This window comes from Arachis ipaensis, chromosome B03 (genome assembly GCF_000816755.2).
Source record: "Arachis ipaensis cultivar K30076 chromosome B03, Araip1.1, whole genome shotgun sequence".
Lineage (NCBI taxonomy): Eukaryota > Viridiplantae > Streptophyta > Magnoliopsida > Fabales > Fabaceae > Arachis > Arachis ipaensis.
In genome coordinates this window covers 33,417,513-33,438,469 of record NC_029787.2, presented here as the reverse complement: position 1 = coordinate 33,438,469, position 20,957 = coordinate 33,417,513, and the positions used below count along the sequence as shown (strand labels likewise).

The 20,957-nt window shown below is 37.1% G+C and overlaps 3 protein-coding genes across 4 annotated transcripts; 2 read left to right on the top strand and 1 right to left on the bottom strand.

Annotated features, from left to right (window-relative positions):
• LOC107630191 (protein IQ-DOMAIN 14) lies at positions 99 to 2,686 on the top strand. 2 transcript variants are annotated; one of them, XM_016333263.2, is made up of 4 exons: positions 99 to 708; positions 962 to 1,369; positions 1,480 to 1,692; positions 2,007 to 2,686. In XM_016333263.2, exons 2-4 carry the CDS (start codon positions 974 to 976, stop codon positions 2,547 to 2,549), a joined length of 1,152 nt encoding a protein of 383 aa, XP_016188749.1. In that variant the 5' UTR covers positions 99 to 708; positions 962 to 973; the 3' UTR covers positions 2,550 to 2,686. The 2 variants fall into 2 exon arrangements, with proteins under 2 accessions (XP_016188749.1, XP_020974330.1); XM_021118671.1 differs by lacking the exon at positions 99 to 708 and having other exon boundaries at positions 724 to 1,369.
• On the bottom strand, positions 3,047 to 5,321 carry LOC107630192 (probable pectinesterase 53). Its single transcript, XM_016333265.2, has 4 exons — positions 4,706 to 5,321; positions 4,014 to 4,416; positions 3,703 to 3,938; positions 3,047 to 3,436 (listed from the first exon to the last, which is right to left on the bottom strand). The coding sequence occupies exons 1-4, from the start codon at positions 5,071 to 5,073 to the stop codon at positions 3,283 to 3,285; spliced, it is 1,161 nt and encodes a 386-aa protein (XP_016188751.1). The 5' UTR covers positions 5,074 to 5,321; the 3' UTR covers positions 3,047 to 3,282.
• On the top strand, positions 19,270 to 20,589 carry LOC107632881. The gene has a single exon (XM_016336520.1). The coding sequence runs from the start codon at positions 19,270 to 19,272 to the stop codon at positions 20,587 to 20,589; it is 1,320 nt and encodes a 439-aa protein (XP_016192006.1).

Genomic DNA, 20,957 nt, shown 5'->3' with positions numbered 1-20,957 from the left:
TACAGTAGCTTTTATATAGCATACTCGATTCTAATAATAAACATAAGAATAAATGAAATGATGTGGAAATGAACTAGGCAGGGCAGTGAGGACCCTATTTATATCCAAATGTGGAAGGCATGATGCCTGAGTTGCGTAAAAAGGATAGTAAAACCAAATAGAAAGATTGCAATTAGTACATAAATAATTGAGAAACAGTTAAGCTTAAACGATCATAGAGCTGTAGTGTTTGTTGGTGCTGCAGCATAGGTACTTATTGGTTGAGAAAAAGAAGCAACATTTATTCCACTAATAATTAAAGCTATCTTCTTTGTTTTAATGCTGAATACAGAAAACAGCAGAACAAAAGATGCATTATTCATTTATTTGCAGTAGTATTAATATACAACACAACACAGAATGATAACGGTTCATTTATTGGCAAAGTGTTAAAGATGCATGAGAGAAGTGAAGGGAGGAAGCAGAGGATATGGAATGCTGCTTCACGAGCGTGTCAGACATTTTAGGACAGAGATCTCTTTCTTTTTGAGGACACGTCGCTCCACAACACAATAGAGAAGGGGACAGATGAACAACAACTAGATGCAGAGATTTCACTCTCTTTTCTGAGTTCCCCCATTGGAGGAGTACCCATTTTTTTAGGGTTTTTCACTTTCCTTCTGCAACTTTTGAACTGCTTTTTTCTTTCGAGAATTTGATTATACCAAGGTGACTTCCTGTGTGAACAATGTCAATATTTTACTGTTGCACATCATTTTCTTAACAGTAACATGCCTCGTTTTTAATGTATATACGTAAAGCCCCACAAGTATAACTGTATTTTTTATCTTATGTTTTTGTCATGTAATGAGGATTTTCAAGAGCTTGTTTAGTTTTGAAAAACTGTGGGGTGTGTATTTAGTAGGCTTTCACACGCACACACTTGCATAATTCCAAAGGCCTCATTTTGTCTTTGCTTCAGAAACTGAGGCCAATGGGGAGAGCCACAAGGTGGTTTAAGAGCTTGTTTGGGATCAAGAGAGACAAAGAGCGCAGCCATAATTCAAATTCTACCACCAAGTTGTGGGGTTCTTCTCATTCACGCTCAGATTCCGGAGTTTTGTGTCACAATCCGGCAACCATTCCACCCAACATTTCTCCTGCAGAGGCTGCTTGGTTGGAGTCCTTCTACTCCAAAACAGAGAGGGAGCAGAACAAGCATGCCATCGCAGTTGCTGCCGCCACAGCCGCAGCAGCCGATGCAGCAGTGGCTGCCGCTCAGGCCGCTGTGGCAGTTGTGAGGCTAACTAGCCACGGAAGAGACAGCTTGTTTGGTGGGCATGAGAAGTTTGCAGCTGTGAAGATCCAAACCGTTTTTAGGGGATTCTTGGTGAGTTTGCCTCTGTTCCTTTATCATATGCAAATGATAGTCGTTATGTGTATGTTAAGGTTCAGATTCAGATCCAAATTTTATTTTCTTTTTGGATTGTATTTGCACAGGCAAGGAAGGCACTAAGGGCCTTAAAGGGTTTGGTGAAGATACAAGCCATTGTGAGAGGGTACTTGGTGAGGAAGCAAGCAGCAGAAACGCTGCATGGTATGCAGGCTCTTGTTAGAGCTCAGGCTGCAATTCTCTCTCACAAATATGGCCGCGGACTCAGACACATAAGGAATGATGCTTATTGGTTGCCTACACAAGCAAGAAGATCCTTGGTACACATTTGTTATTACCTAACTAGATACTAACTTCAATCAGTTACAGTTAGTTAGAAGTAATTAGAGAATAGTTAGAGTTGTATAGTTAGAATGATGAATGATGACGAATAAATGTGGCTGTAATTCACTCAATTTGTTACAACTTACAACTGGGTGACTGGTAGAGTAGGTAACATCTAACTGCATTATATATCATTGTACTGAGGGATTGTAACTTAAGCTTTTCATTTTTGGTTCAGATTTACAATAAAAGATTCAAATTTTTATATTATTCAATGCATAGGAAAGTTAAATACTTTAAATGTTTGCAGGAAAGGTTTGATGAGACAAGGACAGAGTATAGAGGTCCAAGCGAGAGCAGAAGGCTATCATCATCATTTGATGCAACAATGAATAGCAGCTATGACGGCAGCCCAAAAATAGTGGAAGTGGACACTGGCAGGCCTAAGTCAAGGTCTCGGAGGACCAACATATCAATGTCTGATTTTGGGGATGACCCTTTGTTTTCATCTCCCTTGCCAGTCCCGTGCCGCGATTGGGGACTAACGGGGGAAGAGGGGAGGTTGTGGACGGCGCAGAGCACGCCGCGCTTGAACAGTTGTAGTTGTGGTGTTTTCATCGATAGTAGCTTGTTGAAAGGGCAACAAGCTCCGAATTATATGGCTAATACAGAGTCATTTAAGGCGAAAAAGAGGTCTCAGAGCGCTCCAAGACAAAGGGGAGAGGCAAGTCCAAGTCCAAGGAACAGTTTGAGTGGGGTTGGGATGTCCAAGATTCATTTAAAGAATGCTGTCATGGCTAAGCTTGAAATGTCCGCAGAGTTTTGTAACCCACACAAGATGAGACACACATAGCTTTTCCTTTCTAACACCCATTATTAGCCAATACTTACTCATCATCATTGGATGCTCCCCATTGCTTTGCAGTTTGCATCTTCAATTTTCTTTAGTATATTCGAGATTATTTATGATATTATTAGCTTTAGAACTTATGTTGCGTGTTCTACTAGCAAAGTGGGCTGAGCTTAAAATACCAAATTCATCATTTTTCTCCGAAACAAACCCAATATTCATAGACAAAAATTAAAAGAGGAGGCTCGATGAGAAAGCCCAGCAAAATGTAATTGAATTCGGAGCAATCGACGCGAACATGCTTAACGTATCTCAAGCAAGCCCCTCTAATCTTCTAAAATTTGATTAAAATCCGGTAAAAAAATATTACTAAAAATGTAGTTTCTACTTAGCCATTATTAAGATTTAGGAATGAATGAATCAATTCATGTAATAGGAAATGAATATAGTTCTTAAGTGCCAGTTGTAATTCCGTTATATAATCATGAAGCGGTGGAGAATTGCCAAGTCAAATGAGTCCGTCAGTGACTCTAAGAGGCATCTTTTATTTTTCATTTGAAAATTCCAGAGTCCAAACTCCATAGTTGGTAAAAGATTAAAAATGTGATTATTAAAATTTCACACAGAAATCTAAACGTGCAATGAAATTAGGGACTCTGAAACTTAGAGGCACTATCGAATTGTTTTATATTTATACATAAAAAATTTGTAGTGGTGGAGGGATTATAGAAGGCAATCAAAAAAGGGATTTGATCCACTCAGAGCCATCAATGTAGGCAAGTGAAATAAATGGTTTAGCTTCCTGATCAGTGAGTTCCCTTGACCATGCTACTCTCCCAGCAAAGCTTGCTCCAGGTCCTGTGCATTTGTATTGCCCATAGAATACAGTCCTGGTAATGGTGGTGGTGGCCCATTACAATACAAATACATAGCAACAAAGTAAGAATCTCACCCAAATAAATGCAAATGCGCATGCCAATAACAATAATAATAATACAGATATCTCTTTTCAGACCCCTATATATGCTATGCTATATATGTAATGCGCATGCGGCTATAATCTAATTGTATATAAACAAAAGATGTAATTCGGTGGATGGACTTTACCTATTGGAGGGCGCATACATAATAAGCATAACAAGAAAAAGGAACTCACATTTCACGGTTGGGGTCGCCCCAGTTATACCAGCCTTTGGGAATGATGATATTGTCCATGTAGGTGTAAGCAAAGACAACACGAGAGAAGGGACCCCATGCCCTTCCAAGGTACAGAGCCCCTGACCCCGTGACCTTGCAGTGCACAAATGAGAACCCCGTGTCCTCCAATATGCTGCTCCTCCCTTGCGCTGTTACTGCCCCTACATTCTGTGCTATTGCATGCACGTGACACCCCTATACATACACCACCATTATTCATTCAGAATGGTTTAACATGTTTCACTCAATCCACCTCGTGGGAGTACTAACCTCAAACAAAGAGAGCGCGTTGCCGAATATGAAATCAACGGACCCTTCAATGTAACAATCCTTGTAGTAATGCCTCCCAAGGTGATCATACAGTGTGTCCTGTGCTCCCAAGAATTTGCATCCAAGAAACATGGCTGTGTCTCCTGAAATTCTCAGCGCCACTGCCTGCTTCCCCACTGCTCCGTTCCTCGGAACGGGTGCCGTGTTCTTGAATGTGATGTTCTTGGCTATGAAGTAAGCTGAATTCACCGCGAATGTGGCAGAGCCAAAGGTTCCTAGTAATTGCCCTTTAGTCCCAGGTGCCGCCTTATCAGCAGTATCACCCCATTCAACTATCGTCTTATCTGCGCCTTCTCCTTCTATCGTTATGAACGATTTCAATGGTGGAATGTTAACTTTCTCTCTGTAATTATTTGTTACACCCAAAATATTATTAGATCAAGAGGAGAGGGGCCAAAAGAAAAGACACTTCATCGTATGCTGCAAAAGTCTTCTGCTAGTCAAAGACATAATTCTGAAGGCATTGGCAAAAAGACGTGCAATGTTTTATTATTATTCCTTTTATTTGCTGTCAACAAAATAAAATAAAATAAAATAAAATATATATAACGGTGAATGTGGACAAGACAATCGCCAACTTGCATCCACATATTATTACAGTGCCATCAAGAAAGGGTAGAATGAATACTTACGTGTAAACCCCTGCATGGACCTTAATTACAACTCTAACAAGGTTGATGAATGGAAGAGAATCAACGGCTGATTGAATAGAAGAGAAGCCTCCTTTGCCGTGTTTCTTGGAAACGTGAAGTGTGTGAGAAGGGAAGAGCTTGTTCATGGCAATGCCGAAGACAGAGTGTTTGAGGCCACCGACGAACTTGACCCATCTCATGAACTGCTCTTCTGATAATTGGGCTCGTGTTCTGTTTATGGGAATCACACTCCCCACAGAAGAACGCCCCGGTCGAATTCCCTTGGTGTGGCATTCTGTTGCTCTTGGATTTTGCAGAACAAGAAGAAAGAGTAATGTCACATGGAAAATGGAATGAAAATTTGACATTTCTGGGAGAGAATTGTGGGGAAGAAAGGAAAAGAATGCTGTTTGGGACTACCAAGTAACAGAGCTGGTTGTGGTTTATATATGTAGTATTTAGTTAGGGAGCAATTGATTATTGAGTATTGATTATGGTGTGGAAAGTGAGGTCAATTATGGGAGAGAGAGTTCACGGGTCATTCCTTCTACTCACATCCATCAACACAAGAGGGGGAGAGAGAGAGAGAGAAGAAACAGAGGACAGGTAGCACTTTTTTGTTACATAAATAAAAAATTTCATCTTTTGTAAGATTGTAATATTTTTAGTTTGGACACTTTTTCCTTTTGTTGTGTTGTTTGGTGATGCCCGTGAGCCCCCTCTCTTTCCTGTTTGTTTCATCGTCAAAATATTCTTCTTGACATCATATCAATATCATAGTATTAGTTGGAGCCTCATATTTCAACACTATTCATGGCTGAGATTAATTACCAATTCTAAATTCCAAAGTAGTAGGTGAATCAGAGAAGCACCTTCAACTCCAACGAAGATTAAGTTACTCTTTCGTGCTAAAGCCTAAAGGTAAAAATAGTAAAATACCCACAACTTGTTTGCATTTGGAGGATTATAAATCTTCCCTCCACTTGTTCTTTTTTGCCCCTTCTTTGTTTCTTTGTTTATTTTCTTTTGGTTGTAGAGAAAGAGTACTAGTGTTTTTTTCTGGATAAAAAGAGCTACTAGTTAATTTTTCTTCTTTAGGTAGATTCTGTGTGAGCTTACTTTATGTCTTTATCCTTAGTCCCACTATCTTCAGTTGAGTGCTTTTACCTTTTTCTATATATAAAAGAAAAGTTATGATGATGCATATAATTTGTACAAGTAAAATTTTGTTATTATTTATGCACGAAATAGGGTGGGAAAAAAAATAAAGTTGTATAATCAAGGAATATACTTAACCAAATCCATCTAAGCTGTGATAATTATTTTTCACATCTAGCGCGCTTCTTTTTGTAAGACTCCGAATTTTTAAAAATTAAAATAATGAGTTATTTATTATTTATTATATTTATTTAAAATTTTATTAATACTTTGATTTTATGAACTAAAAGAAAATTAATTAAATTATCTCTAATTTTAAATTAGAGTATTTATTTGAGACTAATTAATAAATTGATAAATAAATAATATTTTTAAAATAATTATATTGAAATATACTTGGTTTTCAATTACTACTCTACCCTCTAATTTTATCAAAATTCCTACACTACTCTTAGCCCTTTTACTAAACTCTAATCCTAATCCCCAAATTAAACCCACCCACACTCTTTTTTACACCCACACTCCCACGCACAGAGAGAATAAAAGAGAGAAAGAGGATCGAGAGGGGAATAGAGGAGAGAAGAAGAGGAGGAGAGGGGAAGACGGCGCCGGCAGAGGGAGGACCGCCGTTTGCATCGCTGTTGCAGCTGGAAGTCGCAAGGAGGCACGAGGAAGGAGAAAGTGATGTGCGTGCGAGTTTGAGACGGGGAGAGAGGTTGAGAGGCTGCGATCACCATCGCTGCTGTCGCTGGGAATCACCGCCCTCCTTTCTGATGTTGTTGCCATCAAAGGAGCTGCCATCGGAGGGAAACATCATTGTCACAGCGGGAAGTGCAGAGAATAAAGAGAGGGTGAGAGAGCTACAAGATAGGGGAAAAAGGGGGCAGTCGCAAGCAGTGGTGACGATGGAGGCTTTTTGCCATTGCTACGACCGTTGCCATTGTTGGAGCTCGCTGCTGGTGCACCCCGAAATTACTTAAACCCCCATTTTGCTCCACTGTGGCTGACCCTGACCAGAACCTTACGCTTGAGTCGTAAAGAAGATGTGGCGAGGTATTACTACCTCTAAAAGAAAAGACGTATATAGATATAGTTGAAGAAAATACGTATCTAGGAGCCTTGAAGAAAAGAAACTTAAGCAAAATCGCAAAACAAAAAAGAAACGCAAGGTATGAAGATCGAAATGAGAATAAAGCTATACGTACATATAAAGGTCAGAATTTCCAAAATACAGATAATCAAGCTCTTAACTCGACCTGCAAAGCAAAGGTCGGCCAGAGTATCCATATATTTATATATATACAACCCAAAATTATCCCAAAAACATAAACAGAACACCTATCTCTCCAAAAGTCCACTCAAAAAGGCGAAATACAATTATATATATATGGATACTTTGGCCGACCTTCGCTTCGCAGATCGAGTTAAAAGCTTGATTATCTGTATTTTGGAAATTCTGACCTTTATATGTACGTATAGCTTTCTTCTCATTTCGATCTTTGTACCTTGCGTTTTTTTTTTCTTTTGCGGTTTTGCTTAAGTTTCTTTTCTTCAAGGCTCCTAGATATGTATTTCCTTCAACTATATCTATATACGTCTTTTCTTTTAAAGGTTGTAATACCTCGCCACCTCTGCTTTACGACTCGAGTGTAAGGTTCTGTAGGGTGTTACATTATGGTATCAGAGCCGTTCGTTCCCGTAGAGCCTGAGGAATGGACTGACTATGCTTCTGAGCATACTCTGGGTGTGTGCACATGCTATTTAGGATGTTTGCTTGACATATATAGCATAGATGTTCATGAGTATTACTTTTGGAGATTTGAAGCACTAGACTTGAGATATTAAGACTGATCAACTTAATATCGATTGTTCAGTGTGGACATGACCCAAAGGGCGTCTCGTGGACGCGAGTGAGGTGATACGATTGACGATAGAGCTACTGCATAGGCAATTGCTGACGGGCTGAGACAACAAGCTAGAAATGGTGATAGAGGCAGTAATAGAACTGGTGATAAAAGAAACCAAGGGATTAGAACTCGTGCAGCTGGAGTAAAGGATAATGGCCTTTAGTTAGAAGGGTAAAAAGGTTCAAGAAGATGTTCGATGGAAGCGAGTGATAGATTAAGCTCTTAGTGATTTATAATCAGAGTGGCACTACGGACATGGGGTGATTTGGTGACTCTAGAGTTGTAGGGACGTGAGGAAGAAATCTTGGGATATGAGAATGATTTGAGGATTGGCATAGGATTGAGGAATGGAAAGTGTGAATGTATGGTTTAGGTTATAATGGGTTGACTCAGATGAAAAGATTGAGAAATTGTTTATTATTCGAGATGGCGGGAAGGATTTGAGAATTTAATTTGATTTAGATGGAACCCCAAAAGGATAAGGAAATTTGTAGTCATTAAGAAAGAGTTAGATGAAACTAAAAATAAAACATACGGGTTTAATTTAGGCTTGAATTGGTAATAGGGTATTAAATTATTGTTGGAGAATGGCAAAATGAACGGTAAGAGGTCGGTTAAATTTGAGGAAGCGTATACGAAAAATTGAGAGCGAATTTTGAGGGCAAAATTCCTAATTAGGTGGGTAGGATGTAAAACCTGTGAATTTATAAATAATTAATGAATAAATTAATTATTATTTAAAAAATTAGAAAATTAAATTTGATCAATTAGGAGGGTAGAAATAATTAAAATACGAACTAAACACTAATTTTAAAGATTTTGACCTAAAATTAGGCCTAGAGCCGAACCGATTGGACTGGGCATATATTGGGCCCAAGACCCAACATATATATGTTAAGTTCAGCCTCCCCTCCCTTCATAAACATTGAAATAGTATGCTGAAATGGAAGAGATGTGAGAAGTGAGGGTTCCAATCTATGATGCATAGACACTGACACGGACACGGGACACGACACGACGCGGGACACGCCGACACGCAAATTTTAAAATCTTACATGACATGGGGACACGCATACATATAAAATATAAAGTATTTTTTAGACAAATCGTAATGATATTTTGATATTTTATTGATATTAAAATATAAATTAAAATTTTTAATTATTTTTAATGTCTTATTTTAATTATATCAAGTATTTAAAATATTTTTTATTTTAATAAATAATAATATATACTATATCTAAATTTATTTTAAAAATATATGTTAAGAATAAGACAGGACACGCTGACACGTGATAGTATTTAGGTGTGTCCAGAGATAAATTTTTTATTTTTTATCAAGACATGGTTGGACACAGCAGACACGCGTGTCAAACGAGTGTCGGTGAGTGTCGTGTCTGAAATGTGTCCGACACGTGGACACGGCAACTCAACGAAGTGTCCGTGCTTCATAGGTTCCAATTTTAATTTCAATCTGTAATCCACCATAACTTTTGATTCGGAGCTCCGATTGAAGAGCCGTTAGCGGCCACGCATTCGTCTCGGAGTCCTCTTTAATTCTATCTAAACAATGTGGTGAGTATCTCTGAATATCATGCCCAGTTTTTTGTGCCCCCTTTTTCCACAAAATAGGTTTTGATTTTGAGTGATTTTGATGATTTAGGTGAACTCTAGCAACGAAAAATTATTGGGCTTTACCCAATTGCTCGTGGGTAATAGTAAGAAACTCATAACCCTTATGAATCCTTTAATTATATGAGAGTGGGTAGTGAAATTAGTGGTTACGTATGTAATTGTGTGAAATTAGGTTGTGTAATTGTGAATTGGAACAATAATGATGATGTTGGAGGCTGGAGTTCGGGTATTCAGAGCTAGAAACTCACTTGGTGAAGGCTTGGAGCTTATGTATCGAGGGCTTGCAGTGCCTTGTGGCTTAGGAAAAAATCAGCCATGGTATGGTTTTGGTTTCTCGTAGATAATGTATAATGTTTCCTGAAAACTTAGGCTAGATGATTTTAAGATAAGTTGTATGGTATGTGTGTTTGAGGATTAATGACTTGTGGTTGGAGTTATTGTGTGAGTGGCTGGATTTATATGATGAATAATTTATATTGATTGTGTGGAATAATGAATTGATGAGAATGTGTGAAGTGTGATGATGATGTTGAATTAAGAAGTTGAAGTTGTATGATTGAAGATTTTGTGTGGTTTGGATTGAAATGCTTAGAAGTATTGATGAGAATTTTGTGATAATTATGAATTATGAATTGAGAATTGATTTGGATAGTTAGATGCGGAATAAATGAGGAAGGATGGAGAGGTAATTGGTATTGATGCAATTGTTGTATATATAAGTATAAGTGTTGAATATGATGTTAAAATGATAAGGAAGTATTGGTAAATTTGGAGAATTAAATGATTAATGAGTAACGAGTAATAAGTTGGGGTTTGATGAGTTATGATCATGTTTGAGATGGTTTTGATGAGGATTTGGTTGAATTTGGTTTGGAAAACTTAAACTTTGAGTTTTTGGTAAAACTTGATTTTTAACCAACTTCGGTGAACCATAACTTGAGCCTCGAATTTTGGATTTGAATGAAATCTATTTCAAATTAAAGATAATTTTAAGAGCTTTAAAACGGTTTAAAGATTTTGCAAATTGGAGTTTTGTAGATGAATTTATGAACGCCAGAAGTTAGGTGTATAAGACTGAATTTTAATGACTTAGCAGCTTTTTGAGGAAAAAGAGGAGTCGCGTATACGAGCACCTACATGCGACGCAATAAAGCATTTATGTTTTCATGACTCGCGTATGCGGACCAGGGGTCATGTACGTGAGATACCAAATTTTCACACTCCCGCGTATGCGAACATAGTCTTGCGTACGCGGAACCCTATTTGGCAGAAAGGTGATTTTTGAAGTTTTACTCAATTCTCTAGCTTTCCAAGCCACTTTTACACCTGTTTAAAGTCTGTTAGTGAGCCTTAAGCCTTAGAAGGAATGTGAGTCTGTGAAATAAATGGAAAAGACATTTGGAAGGGGTTTTGTGAAGTGTTAACTTATCTAATGAAGGGTTGATGATGTTAAATATAAGAATTGATTGATAAATATGATGATGATAATAATGACTTGCAATTAAGTGAGTGAGAGATTGATGATGATAATGACATTAGGAGTGATGATGATTGAATTTGAATGAATTAGAATGATATTGTGAATGAAGTTGAGAGTGAAAGTGACTATGATTGAGATATATATGATCGGATAGCAAGGAGTGGCGTTGTCCACTTGCTCCGGGTATGAGATGAGGAAGAAGAATTATGAAAACTGAGTTTAATTATGAAATTTTGAATGAATATGAAAGAATTGAAATGATAACGAAAATGATAATGAATTTTTGAATGTGATATCTGAGTAGCAGCAAGGATTGTGGTTCATCCCACTTGCTCCAAGTTAGTGATTGCAACGCCTGGGTAGTAGCAGTAGTAGTGGATTATTCTACTTGCTCCAGGTTGAGCTTTTAAACACCCGCTTGGGTAGTAGCAGCAGTAGTGGTTTAATTCTACTTGCTCTAGGTTAAGCAGGTAGTAGCAAGGGGATTGTAGCTCAGACCCACTTGCTCCGCAATGGGTGTTTCTGTCCACGGTTAGCTACCAGGACATGTCGGGTTCGGCTATATAACCGACAGATGAGACCATCAACCTTAGGGCAGGCATACATAATATGCATATGTTTGTTTTGTTTGAGTGTGCATTAATTGGGCTTGCCTATGTGATTATTATGCTTACTTGCTAAATTTGCTACCTGCTATATATGTATTCTACTTGTGTTTGTTTTGTCTGTATTGCTTGTCTAATATGCACTGGAGTTCAGGAGGGTTGGAGGGAGGTAGGAGACCAAGAGGGTAAGTTATGATTGAGTTAGTACTTTAAGATCCTTAGACGACCTACCTTACTTGTGGTTTAAAATTATAGTTTTAAGATTTATAATTTGAATGTCGGAGTTCTAGGATCGCCTCTGGCTTTTCTGGGACCTTATCTATTATGTATGTGGGTACCTTAACCATACTGAGAACCCCCAGTTCTCATCCCATACAATATTTTTGTTTTTCAAATACAGGTCGAGAGGCACCTCAGTAAGCTTCTGGAGTTCATTCTGCAATTGGGATTACTGTATTTTGGGTATTCTATGTGTATATTTATGTATATAGACTCTCCACATATATATATATACTCTGGCCGACCTTCGCTTCACAGGTTGAGTTAAGAGCTTGATTATTTGTATTTTGGAAATTCTGACCTCTATATGTATGTATAGTTTTCTTCTCATTTCAATATTCGTACCTTGCATTTTTTTGTTTTGCAATTTTGCTTAAGTTTCTTTTCTTCAAGGCTCCTAGATACGTATTTCCTTCAACTATATCTATATATGTCTTTTCTTTTAGAGATCGTAATACCTTGCCACCTCTGCTTTAGGACTTGAGCGTAAGATTCTGTGTGGTAGGGTGTGACAAAACACACTGGAGCTTCCAAACTTGCCGGCAACACTGCCTCGCCACTGTTTTGGTCTAGTTTCTTCCCTTAGTCTATTCCATTTTCACCATATTTCTGCCACCATTTTATTTTCTTGCCTTGCTCTTGTTTTGATTTGTTTTTCTGTCTCTATTCTATTTTGGATTTTCCAGAACTATATCCGTATTTATCTCTTTATTCAATTTGGATTTACTGCATTTGCCTGGTGTTATGGTCATTGTCACTGCCGTGAGAATTGAAGCTGTTGCCATTGCCTTGGTCCAAATTCTGTGATCTTCCATTCTATTCTACTTCAACTTTTCTCACCTTTTAATTTGGCACTCCAGATTCGTTCTCTTTAGTCCCTTCAGACCAAGTTGTGAGTAGGCTTTACATTTACAATTGTTAATTTTTTAGTCTATGCTATTCTAAGTTTTTAATTATATTTATAAAACTATTGTTGAAGAACTTTGATTTGATTAGAATAATTGATTTTATTATAGTTGAATAAATATTTTTATGAAGCTTATACTCGTATACTTTTGAAGCATTGAAGTATTTGTTGGTACTCACTTTGAAATTGTGAAATATGTTTTAAATTTCTTATGATTGAAAAAGTATCATTGAAAAATATTTCTGATGAGAAAGTATTATTTGATTTTATTCGATACCTTATATATTTGAAAGATAAAAAATTTGTTGTATTTGAAATTATATGTTTTGAATTGGTTTGGGAGGCTCGTATTAGAAAACTGTAGTTAACAGTGGTCATGACGTTAACTTAGATGCATCTGACTCAGACCTCGGCTAGCAGAGACGTTGTTAGCCTAACATGTAGCCACACGTTAGATCTGTTATTCTGTTTGGATACACAAGAGGAAAGGACTACCCTTAGAGGTGGAGCCACCCAAGTGTGGACTATTTGATTTAATTTTTGTATTGAGAACTCCCTTATTGATTCACTTATTTGTATAAAATACTATTCTCTAAATAAAATTACTTTGATAATACTATTTATATGGTCTCACGTAGACTATAGATGTATTGTCTAGTCACTAAGTTGCAAAACTCACTGTATTTTTCAAAAAAATAATTTTCAGGAACAAATTGAATACGTCGACAACGGGTACCTATTCTTTGTTGAGTTCCTAGACGTTACATACTCCATATGTCCCAGGCAGGATCAACCATATTAATTTAGTTTATGTTTTTGTTAAAAACAATGTGCAAATATTCAGTCTAGTCCTTGTAAAATTATTAAAAATATTTGTAACTTTCATATTTACCTATATTCGAATTTGTTAGGTTTGCTAGGGGACTATTTCCCTGAGCGCCAATCATAGCTCTTTTGGACTATGACACTTCTCTTTCTTCTTTCTCATACCCCTGCTACTTCTTCTCCTCCTCCTCCTCCTCCTTTTTCCCTATACCTTGGAGAATGCGGATGTGGTAGAGTTAGAATTTGAGAGTGATTATGTTAGGGTAGAAAGGTAATTTAAAAATTTTATTAGTTTCTTAGGATTTGAAAAATTTTGTCTGTTGAACCTCATTTTTTATAGTTACAAGTTAGTTTTAATTCTTTTAGGTAGCATTTATTTTGAGGTACTGAGACAGAGACTGAGAGACAGAGACTCAGTATCATGTTTGTTGGTTCAGAGACTGGTACTAAAATTTCTGTCTCTGTCCCTAAAATTTCAGTATTTCAGTACATCCAAAAAGTAGGGACACATGAGACTAAAATTTTTAGAAAAGGAGACTAAAACTTTAATAACATTTTATACCTAAAATATCCTTATTTCAATTAATTAATTCCAATTTTACCTTTTGTACAAATTAAATTAGAGTTTCATTCCTGTTTCAATTTCTGTCTCCTACTTTACACCAAACAGAATACTGAGATTTATTTCAATCTCTGTCTCTTAGTCTCTGTCTCTCAGTCTCAGTCTTTTTGTCTCTGTCTCTCTACCAAACGCAACCTTATGGTAAGATTTGTCAGCGACATAATCTTTCTGGTCAATTTTGGTACTTTAGTCTAATTTGTACAAGTAAAATTTGGCTCTTTTTTTATATGAAAAATGTATGTGTATTATTCTTTGATATGGATGTCTAGTGTGTTATACTGTTATGTGGCGGCTATTTTTTTTAAATTAAGAGTAGAGAAATCAGAGGTTCCGTTTCTTTGTTGCATAAAATAGACACAAATCGGACTGTCCGATTTATTTAGGCAAAGAAAATCTTCAAATTTTGAGGTACTCAAATTGGTAGGTCCAATTTGTTTTTTTTTTTTTAAATTGAAAATGCATAATTACAAATTGAGTCGTCCAATTTGTGTGTGTGTAAATATATATACAGATCTCCTTTGCAAAGTGCCAGAACTCTCCTCCTCTTCTTCTTCTTTTTCTTTTTTGTCCCTCACTTCTTTATACTCCCTTTTTTTGTTTCTAGAAATTATAGTGAGTTTTCTGAATGTGAATAAAAAAATAAAATGGATGATAGAGTTATGTTAAAAGTATGTTATCATGGCCTTATTTTGTTACAAACATATGAATGAGTGGAATTTGTATGTGAGACTCTTTTCGATATTGTTTTCCTTTCATACTTTCGTTTGAAGAACTAAAATGTGTGATATGTGAGAAGATATATTCTCAAATACCAAAGAGACCATCATGTATTTTGTACAGATGTCTTATATCAGTATTTAGTGGGTTTGTTCAATTTCAAACCAAGTACGTAACCAATGAAGCGAGTATGCAAGAGATGTTTTCAATGAATATCGAAACTCGCTCACAAATGTCATTCATCGAGCTGTATATTGAGTTTGAACAAACTGAAGCCGACCCAAATATCGAATGGAAAGATTACAATAGTGGTAACGAGAATGAGTTTGAAAGCAATAATGAGATCGTTGATCCAAATGAAGATGAAAATCAAGCTGACGACACTATTGAGGCAGATGTCACGGAGCTGGCAAATGCACTAGAAAATCATCATCGTTTGAGGAGCCATCTTTCATGCGCGCGTTAGATTTGGAGGTCATGCATGCGCCAGAGTTTCCTGAATATATGAATGCAGATATAAATTTAGATATTTGTTTATATGATAGATTAATACATTACAAGAGAAGCGCTCCTTAGCAGCGCCCAATTTCCAGCGTCTCCCCAAACCGCTGCAGATTGATGGAGGAGCTGCAGTTTGTTTTTGTAGCAGATTCTCTGTCCGTCAAAGACCGGACTCCATAGCTGTGGTTTTGTGCCTCAAACGCAGCAAATCACATAAAGATCAGAGTGACAAAACAACCAAGAATTGGAGGAAGCCATATCCAATTTCCATCGTTTACGCACGAACCCAAAAGGGGACAAAGGCGCCGATCACCAGGTCCAAGACTCACTCCCGCGGTATACATTCCTTCCATCAGCTGCAGCTGCCACATTGTTCTGGGTCACAGATCTGCTGAAGCTGCTGCATATCTCCTGCGTGCAAAAGGAGGGTGGATACGCACGTCCGTTGTTCGTTCCTCCGCCATGCACGTCCTGGTGTCCTCGCGAGGCTTCTCGGCCGCCCCGATGTCGTCATCCTCAACCTTCCCCCCATACCCTGTTGTGCGCCACTCGACCGCACCCTTTCCTCGCTTTCAGGTCCGCTCTCTCCCCCTTTTCTTGCTCTTCCAATTTCATGTGTTGGCCTGGTACCTTTGTTTGAATTGAATAATTTTGATTGTTGATCGGATCTGTCTGTACCAAATTTGTTTACCCATCAGTTCCCAATTTGGTCCCTAATCTGGTTCGAACCTTAGTCCCAATTTGGTCCCTAATCTATTCCCAATTTAATTGTTCCCAATTCTTTGCTAAAAATATATGGATGATAATGGCTGCAATGTGAGGATGGATGTTAGGCTAGCTGTATAGTTTGATTTGCTACTCAAAACCACCCAAAGCCATGTGATTAGTACCAATTATCCAAGAACACTCACAGGTTTTTCTTCTGTGGTATGTCAATAGAGCAGGAAACCAAGTAAAAAATTTTTACTAGGAAAGGTACAAGCAAAAATAAAACAGAACAGAATAGTTATAAAACAGAGTTCGGTGTTCTCTTTTTTTCCCCTGCTGATTCTGTTTTCCGTCACATGAAACTATTAGATACAACCATAATTGGGTTGAAAGAATTCTTAAAATGCATCAGATTTACAATGAGTTATATCAAATGTTATCTAATATCTAAGATCATGTGTGCTCTTTGTTAACATTTGTAGCAAAATTTCACCATGGCTAAGTTAATGTATGTAAGTGTGTTTTTATTTTAAATAGTGTGACTCTGAATTGTGTCCACATAAGTACAATTCTGGCTGTGAATTGAGTATTTTTTGCTGCTATTTTTATCTTAACATATAACATTATTTAAATCACTATAATCTCTTTGGTTCTGGATACAGATCATCAGCTATGTCCATAATTGATTATTATCTTGCATTTTTAAAAGCTTAGGATTGCTAGCATAATTGTCAAGGATGATTTGTGAATATAAGATCCTTTTTTCTTGTCTATTTCACTACTTACATTTTCCTTCCTCAGGTCTCAGTACATAAGAATGCTGAATGCTGTTTCATATAAATGAAAATGTAAGGAAATAAAACTTATGTATGTTTAGACGTTCTTGATAATAATAGGAAAGTTACATTTAAAGATCAAAATTAAGTAAAAACCAGCAATGAGTCTGTATGACAATTTTGTCAACTCCAAAGTACAAAATGAATGAAAATAATAACCAATGAACATTGAAAACTCATAAGGTACTGATTAACCTTTTATACTCTTCCAACCCTTTCCACATTTTAAAGTAACTGCATCATTCAGGGTGATTCCTTCCACTATACAGAGTAGCCTCTTCAGAATCCTTGTTAGCTACAAAATTCACCAAAATAATAATGATTTTTACCTTAAATAATAATAAAGAATAAATATCCTTAAAAATATAAAAGAAAAATGATAAAATTGCATGACTTATAATACCTGCATTATAAGCTTTTTAGCCAACTATCTAAATCCTCATCACAGGCATCCTCTGTTTTCATAGATACTAAGAACAAAATTAAATTTCATAAAGAATATAAAGGTTAAGATGCTTTGTTTCTCATAGAGCCATCGAATTAAACTTTTACAAAAACCTGTAACAAGAATAGTTATGTAATAAAAGAAAAACCTTCAAATAAAAATGCGTTAAGTCATTAACCATAACAGTGCAGGAATACTATTCAACTAAAAGAATACAATTTAACTTATACACATGTTTAGTTCTAAAAGCCTTGCTCATACCTTTGTAAGTAACAAACACTAACCAACTTTTCAACCATCAATTTTATTTATTTTTTATATAAAATAATAATTGGAATTTCATGTTTCCTGGAATACGCTTAAAGGAATATTATGTTTAATAATTAAGCTGTATGCATGTGTCTTGCAGTGTTATTTTATTGTTAATTAATTGATAAAATACGCTTTGGAAGTTTTGAACTATATGGTGATAAGATTCTATCGAGTTTGCATTCTTATAATGTCATGCCTTTTGTATTTTTTGTCTTTTTTTTGTTTTGATTAAAAGGAAATAGTTAACATAAAATGTGAAATTACAAGGAGTGTAGTATAAAAGGAGATTGAAAGAGGTAGATTACCCTTATTTTGTTATTGAAATGTATCCGTGGGCGGTGCATCCTTTATTTTGTCACTTACACTGTATATATAATTCTTTTATCTTTGATAGAAATTGAAAATGGGACAGAAAACATTTGTTATCGTTTCTCTGAGCTATTAAAAAAGGACCCAGCAACCATTTCGTATGCTGCTTGTTCTAATATTATTTTGTTAAAGAATATGTTACATTGAGCTTTTGCTACATGTGTTTCGAAATTTACTTTTAGAAACTGAATGTTGTTTTCAAAAAGTATGATATTTTAACTAGTGTTTTCTATATAGTAAAAAAGAAGCATTACCGAATCAGTTAGCTAAACGATGGTTTTTTTTCTCAACCTTTTAAGAGAGTTTTGGCCTGGATTATTCAGTTGAAACTATTGGCTTACTTGTGTATGCATATTGGCCATTTCTTTCATTTAAAAGGGGAATAGGGAATACATGTCAATAAACCTCATTAATTAATGATGCAGATTTTCTTGAGCAAAATATACCCAAAAAGAAAAAGGTTATTAAGTTTGGTAATGCTTAATTTCTCTAAAACTTGGTAGATATTCCCGGTTTAGTGTGTCTTACTTCTAGCTTATTGTTGCTAGCGTGGGTGCATGTATTTGAGCGCCTAGCCGAGCAGCTGGGTCTGTAGCATGGGCATTCTACCATGTTGGCAGGGTTAATTTAACATCTATTAGTCATTTTTTTATTTATTTAACTGTAAAATTATTAAAATTCCTTTTTCTTATAATTGATTGTTTAGTTCTTCGATGCTTTTGTCTCAAGTATGATTTTAACTCTAACTATAACGCCTCTCTTCTTTTTCTTTTTTTATAAGGTTTCATTTTTCATTTCCATTTTTTGGCTTCGGGACCAGCATTTCTTTATTCCAATAATTTTTTACTAAAGTACAAAATTTCCCAATGAGTAAGCAACTTTCAATAAATTATCTTCTTTGCTGAGTATTGTTCTGAAGGATATTATCTATATTTTGTGTTTTTTATTTCAAGAGTTATTGTCAGCATCTATTTTATACTCTGATTTTTTTTTAATTTTTGGTGTTCTATTATATCATTGAAGTAGACATTGATAAGAGTTGGATTTCAAAGCCATGAATTGGTCCAGAGTATAGGGACGGTTTGAACAGATTCTTAGATTTCGCATTTGCCAATGCATCATCCGATGGGATGATACATTGTCCATGTTCGAAATGTGGGTTCCGCCTTCTCCAAACTAGGGAGGATGCTATGATCATTTGATAATAAAACCTTTCCCCTCTACTTATACATTTTGGGTACATCACGGGGAGAGACGCATGGCAGAGAGCTCTATGGAAGGACAAGAAGTAGAATCAGATAGAAACCTAAAAGACCTAATGCTTGACATGGTTCAGAAGGCGTTCAACTTCCCAAGACTTCATGGCGATGAAGACGATTCAGTGAATGAACACGCTGGCGGGGATCGGGAGGAGTTACCATACTTATCAAATGAAAGTAGTCACGAGGTCCGCAACTTGTATGACCTGCTCGAAGATGGATCGCAGGAGCTATACCCAGGATGTTCAAGGTTCTCTAAGCTGTCTTTCTTGGTAAAGCTCTATCATATAAAATCCCTGTGCGGAATGAGCGACAAGGCCTTCGGAATGATACTGGAGTTGCTGGCAGATGCCTTTGAGCATGCAAGGATTCCGAGCAATATGCACGATGCCAAGAGGATCATATGGAAGCTCGATATCGCATACAAAAAGATAGACGCATGTCCAAATGACTACATGCTATACCAGGGCAGCGACGAAGACTTGTCTAAATGCAAGAGATGTGGGACATCAAGATGGAAGCAAAAGACTAATAAGAACTCCAGAGTGAGGATCAACAGGGTTGTTAAGAAGAATGGAAAACCGCAAGTGGCGAAGACTCTTCGCTACTTCCCCCTTATTCCACGATTGCAGCGGCTCTACATGTCTAGTAAGACAGCCGTTGACATGTTGTGGCATAAGAGCGAGCATAGCTCTAACGGTATTTACCGGCATCCATGGGACGGCGACACATGGAAGGCATTTGACAGAACTTATTCCGACTTCTCCAGCGATTCGCGCAGTGTTTGCCTAGCCTTGGCTAGCGATGGCTTTAACCCTTATGGAAACATGAGCTCGAAGTACTCAATTTGGCCAGTGGTTCTTATTCTGTACAACCTGCCCCCTTGGATTTGCATGAAACCCACCTCTTTCATCCTCTCCATGATTATCCCTGGGCCTAAAATGTCTGGAAATGATATAGATGTCTACTTACAGCCCTTGATCGATGAGTTGAAGCTGTTGTGGGTTGGTGTTGAAACGTACGATGCTTACACGAAAAAAACTTTCAGGATGTATGCTGCGTTAATGTGGACAATCAGTGAATTTCCTGGTTTAGGCAACTTGTCCGGGTGGAACACGTACGGTGGGAGAGCTTGTCCTGCATGCAATTTGGATGCTGAGACTAACCGACTCACACACAGTCAGAAATGGTGTTTCATAGGCCATCATCGTTTTCTGAATCCTGCCCACAGATATAGAAAGGACCGGGATAGATTTGATGGAAAGATAGAGGATAGAGGTCCACTTGTCAAACTCTTTGGTGGAGACATTGTGAGATAACTACAGGATGTGCATGTCCACCTTGGCAAGGTGCAATCGGTTACTGGGAAAAGGACACGCGGACAGCAAACCGCCGTACTTGATGAGTCCCCTTGGAAGAAGAGGAGTATATTCTTCGAGTTACCATACTGGAAAAACAATGGATTGCGTCACAATCTTGATGTGATGCACATAGAGAAGAATGTGTGCGACAACATAGTATTCACCATCATGAACGAGAAAGGTAAATCTAAAGACCACCTTAAGGCAAGAAAAGACCTCCAATTGATGGGAATCAAGCATGATCGATGGCCACGGGAAGATGAAAAGTACCCATCCGCCATCTTTACTATGACATTGTCACAGAAGGATGTCTTTTTAAGGACTAT

Coding starts and splice junctions, on each gene's coding strand:
- LOC107630191 (XM_016333263.2), top strand. CDS start 974: ATGGGGAGAGCCACAAGGTGGTTTAAGAGCTTGTTTGGGATCAAGAGA. Junction 1,370..1,479: donor CCGTTTTTAGGGGATTCTTG/GTGAGTTTGCCT, acceptor GTATTTGCACAG/GCAAGGAAGGCACTAAGGGC. Junction 1,693..2,006: donor CACAAGCAAGAAGATCCTTG/GTACACATTTGT, acceptor AAATGTTTGCAG/GAAAGGTTTGATGAGACAAG.
- LOC107630192 (XM_016333265.2), bottom strand. CDS start 5,073: ATGTCAAATTTTCATTCCATTTTCCATGTGACATTACTCTTTCTTCTT. Junction 4,417..4,705: donor GTCCATGCAGGGGTTTACAC/GTAAGTATTCAT, acceptor AAATAATTACAG/AGAGAAAGTTAACATTCCAC. Junction 3,437..3,702: donor GGCGACCCCAACCGTGAAAT/GTGAGTTCCTTT, acceptor CACCATTACCAG/GACTGTATTCTATGGGCAAT.
- LOC107632881 (XM_016336520.1), top strand. CDS start 19,270: ATGGCAGAGAGCTCTATGGAAGGACAAGAAGTAGAATCAGATAGAAAC.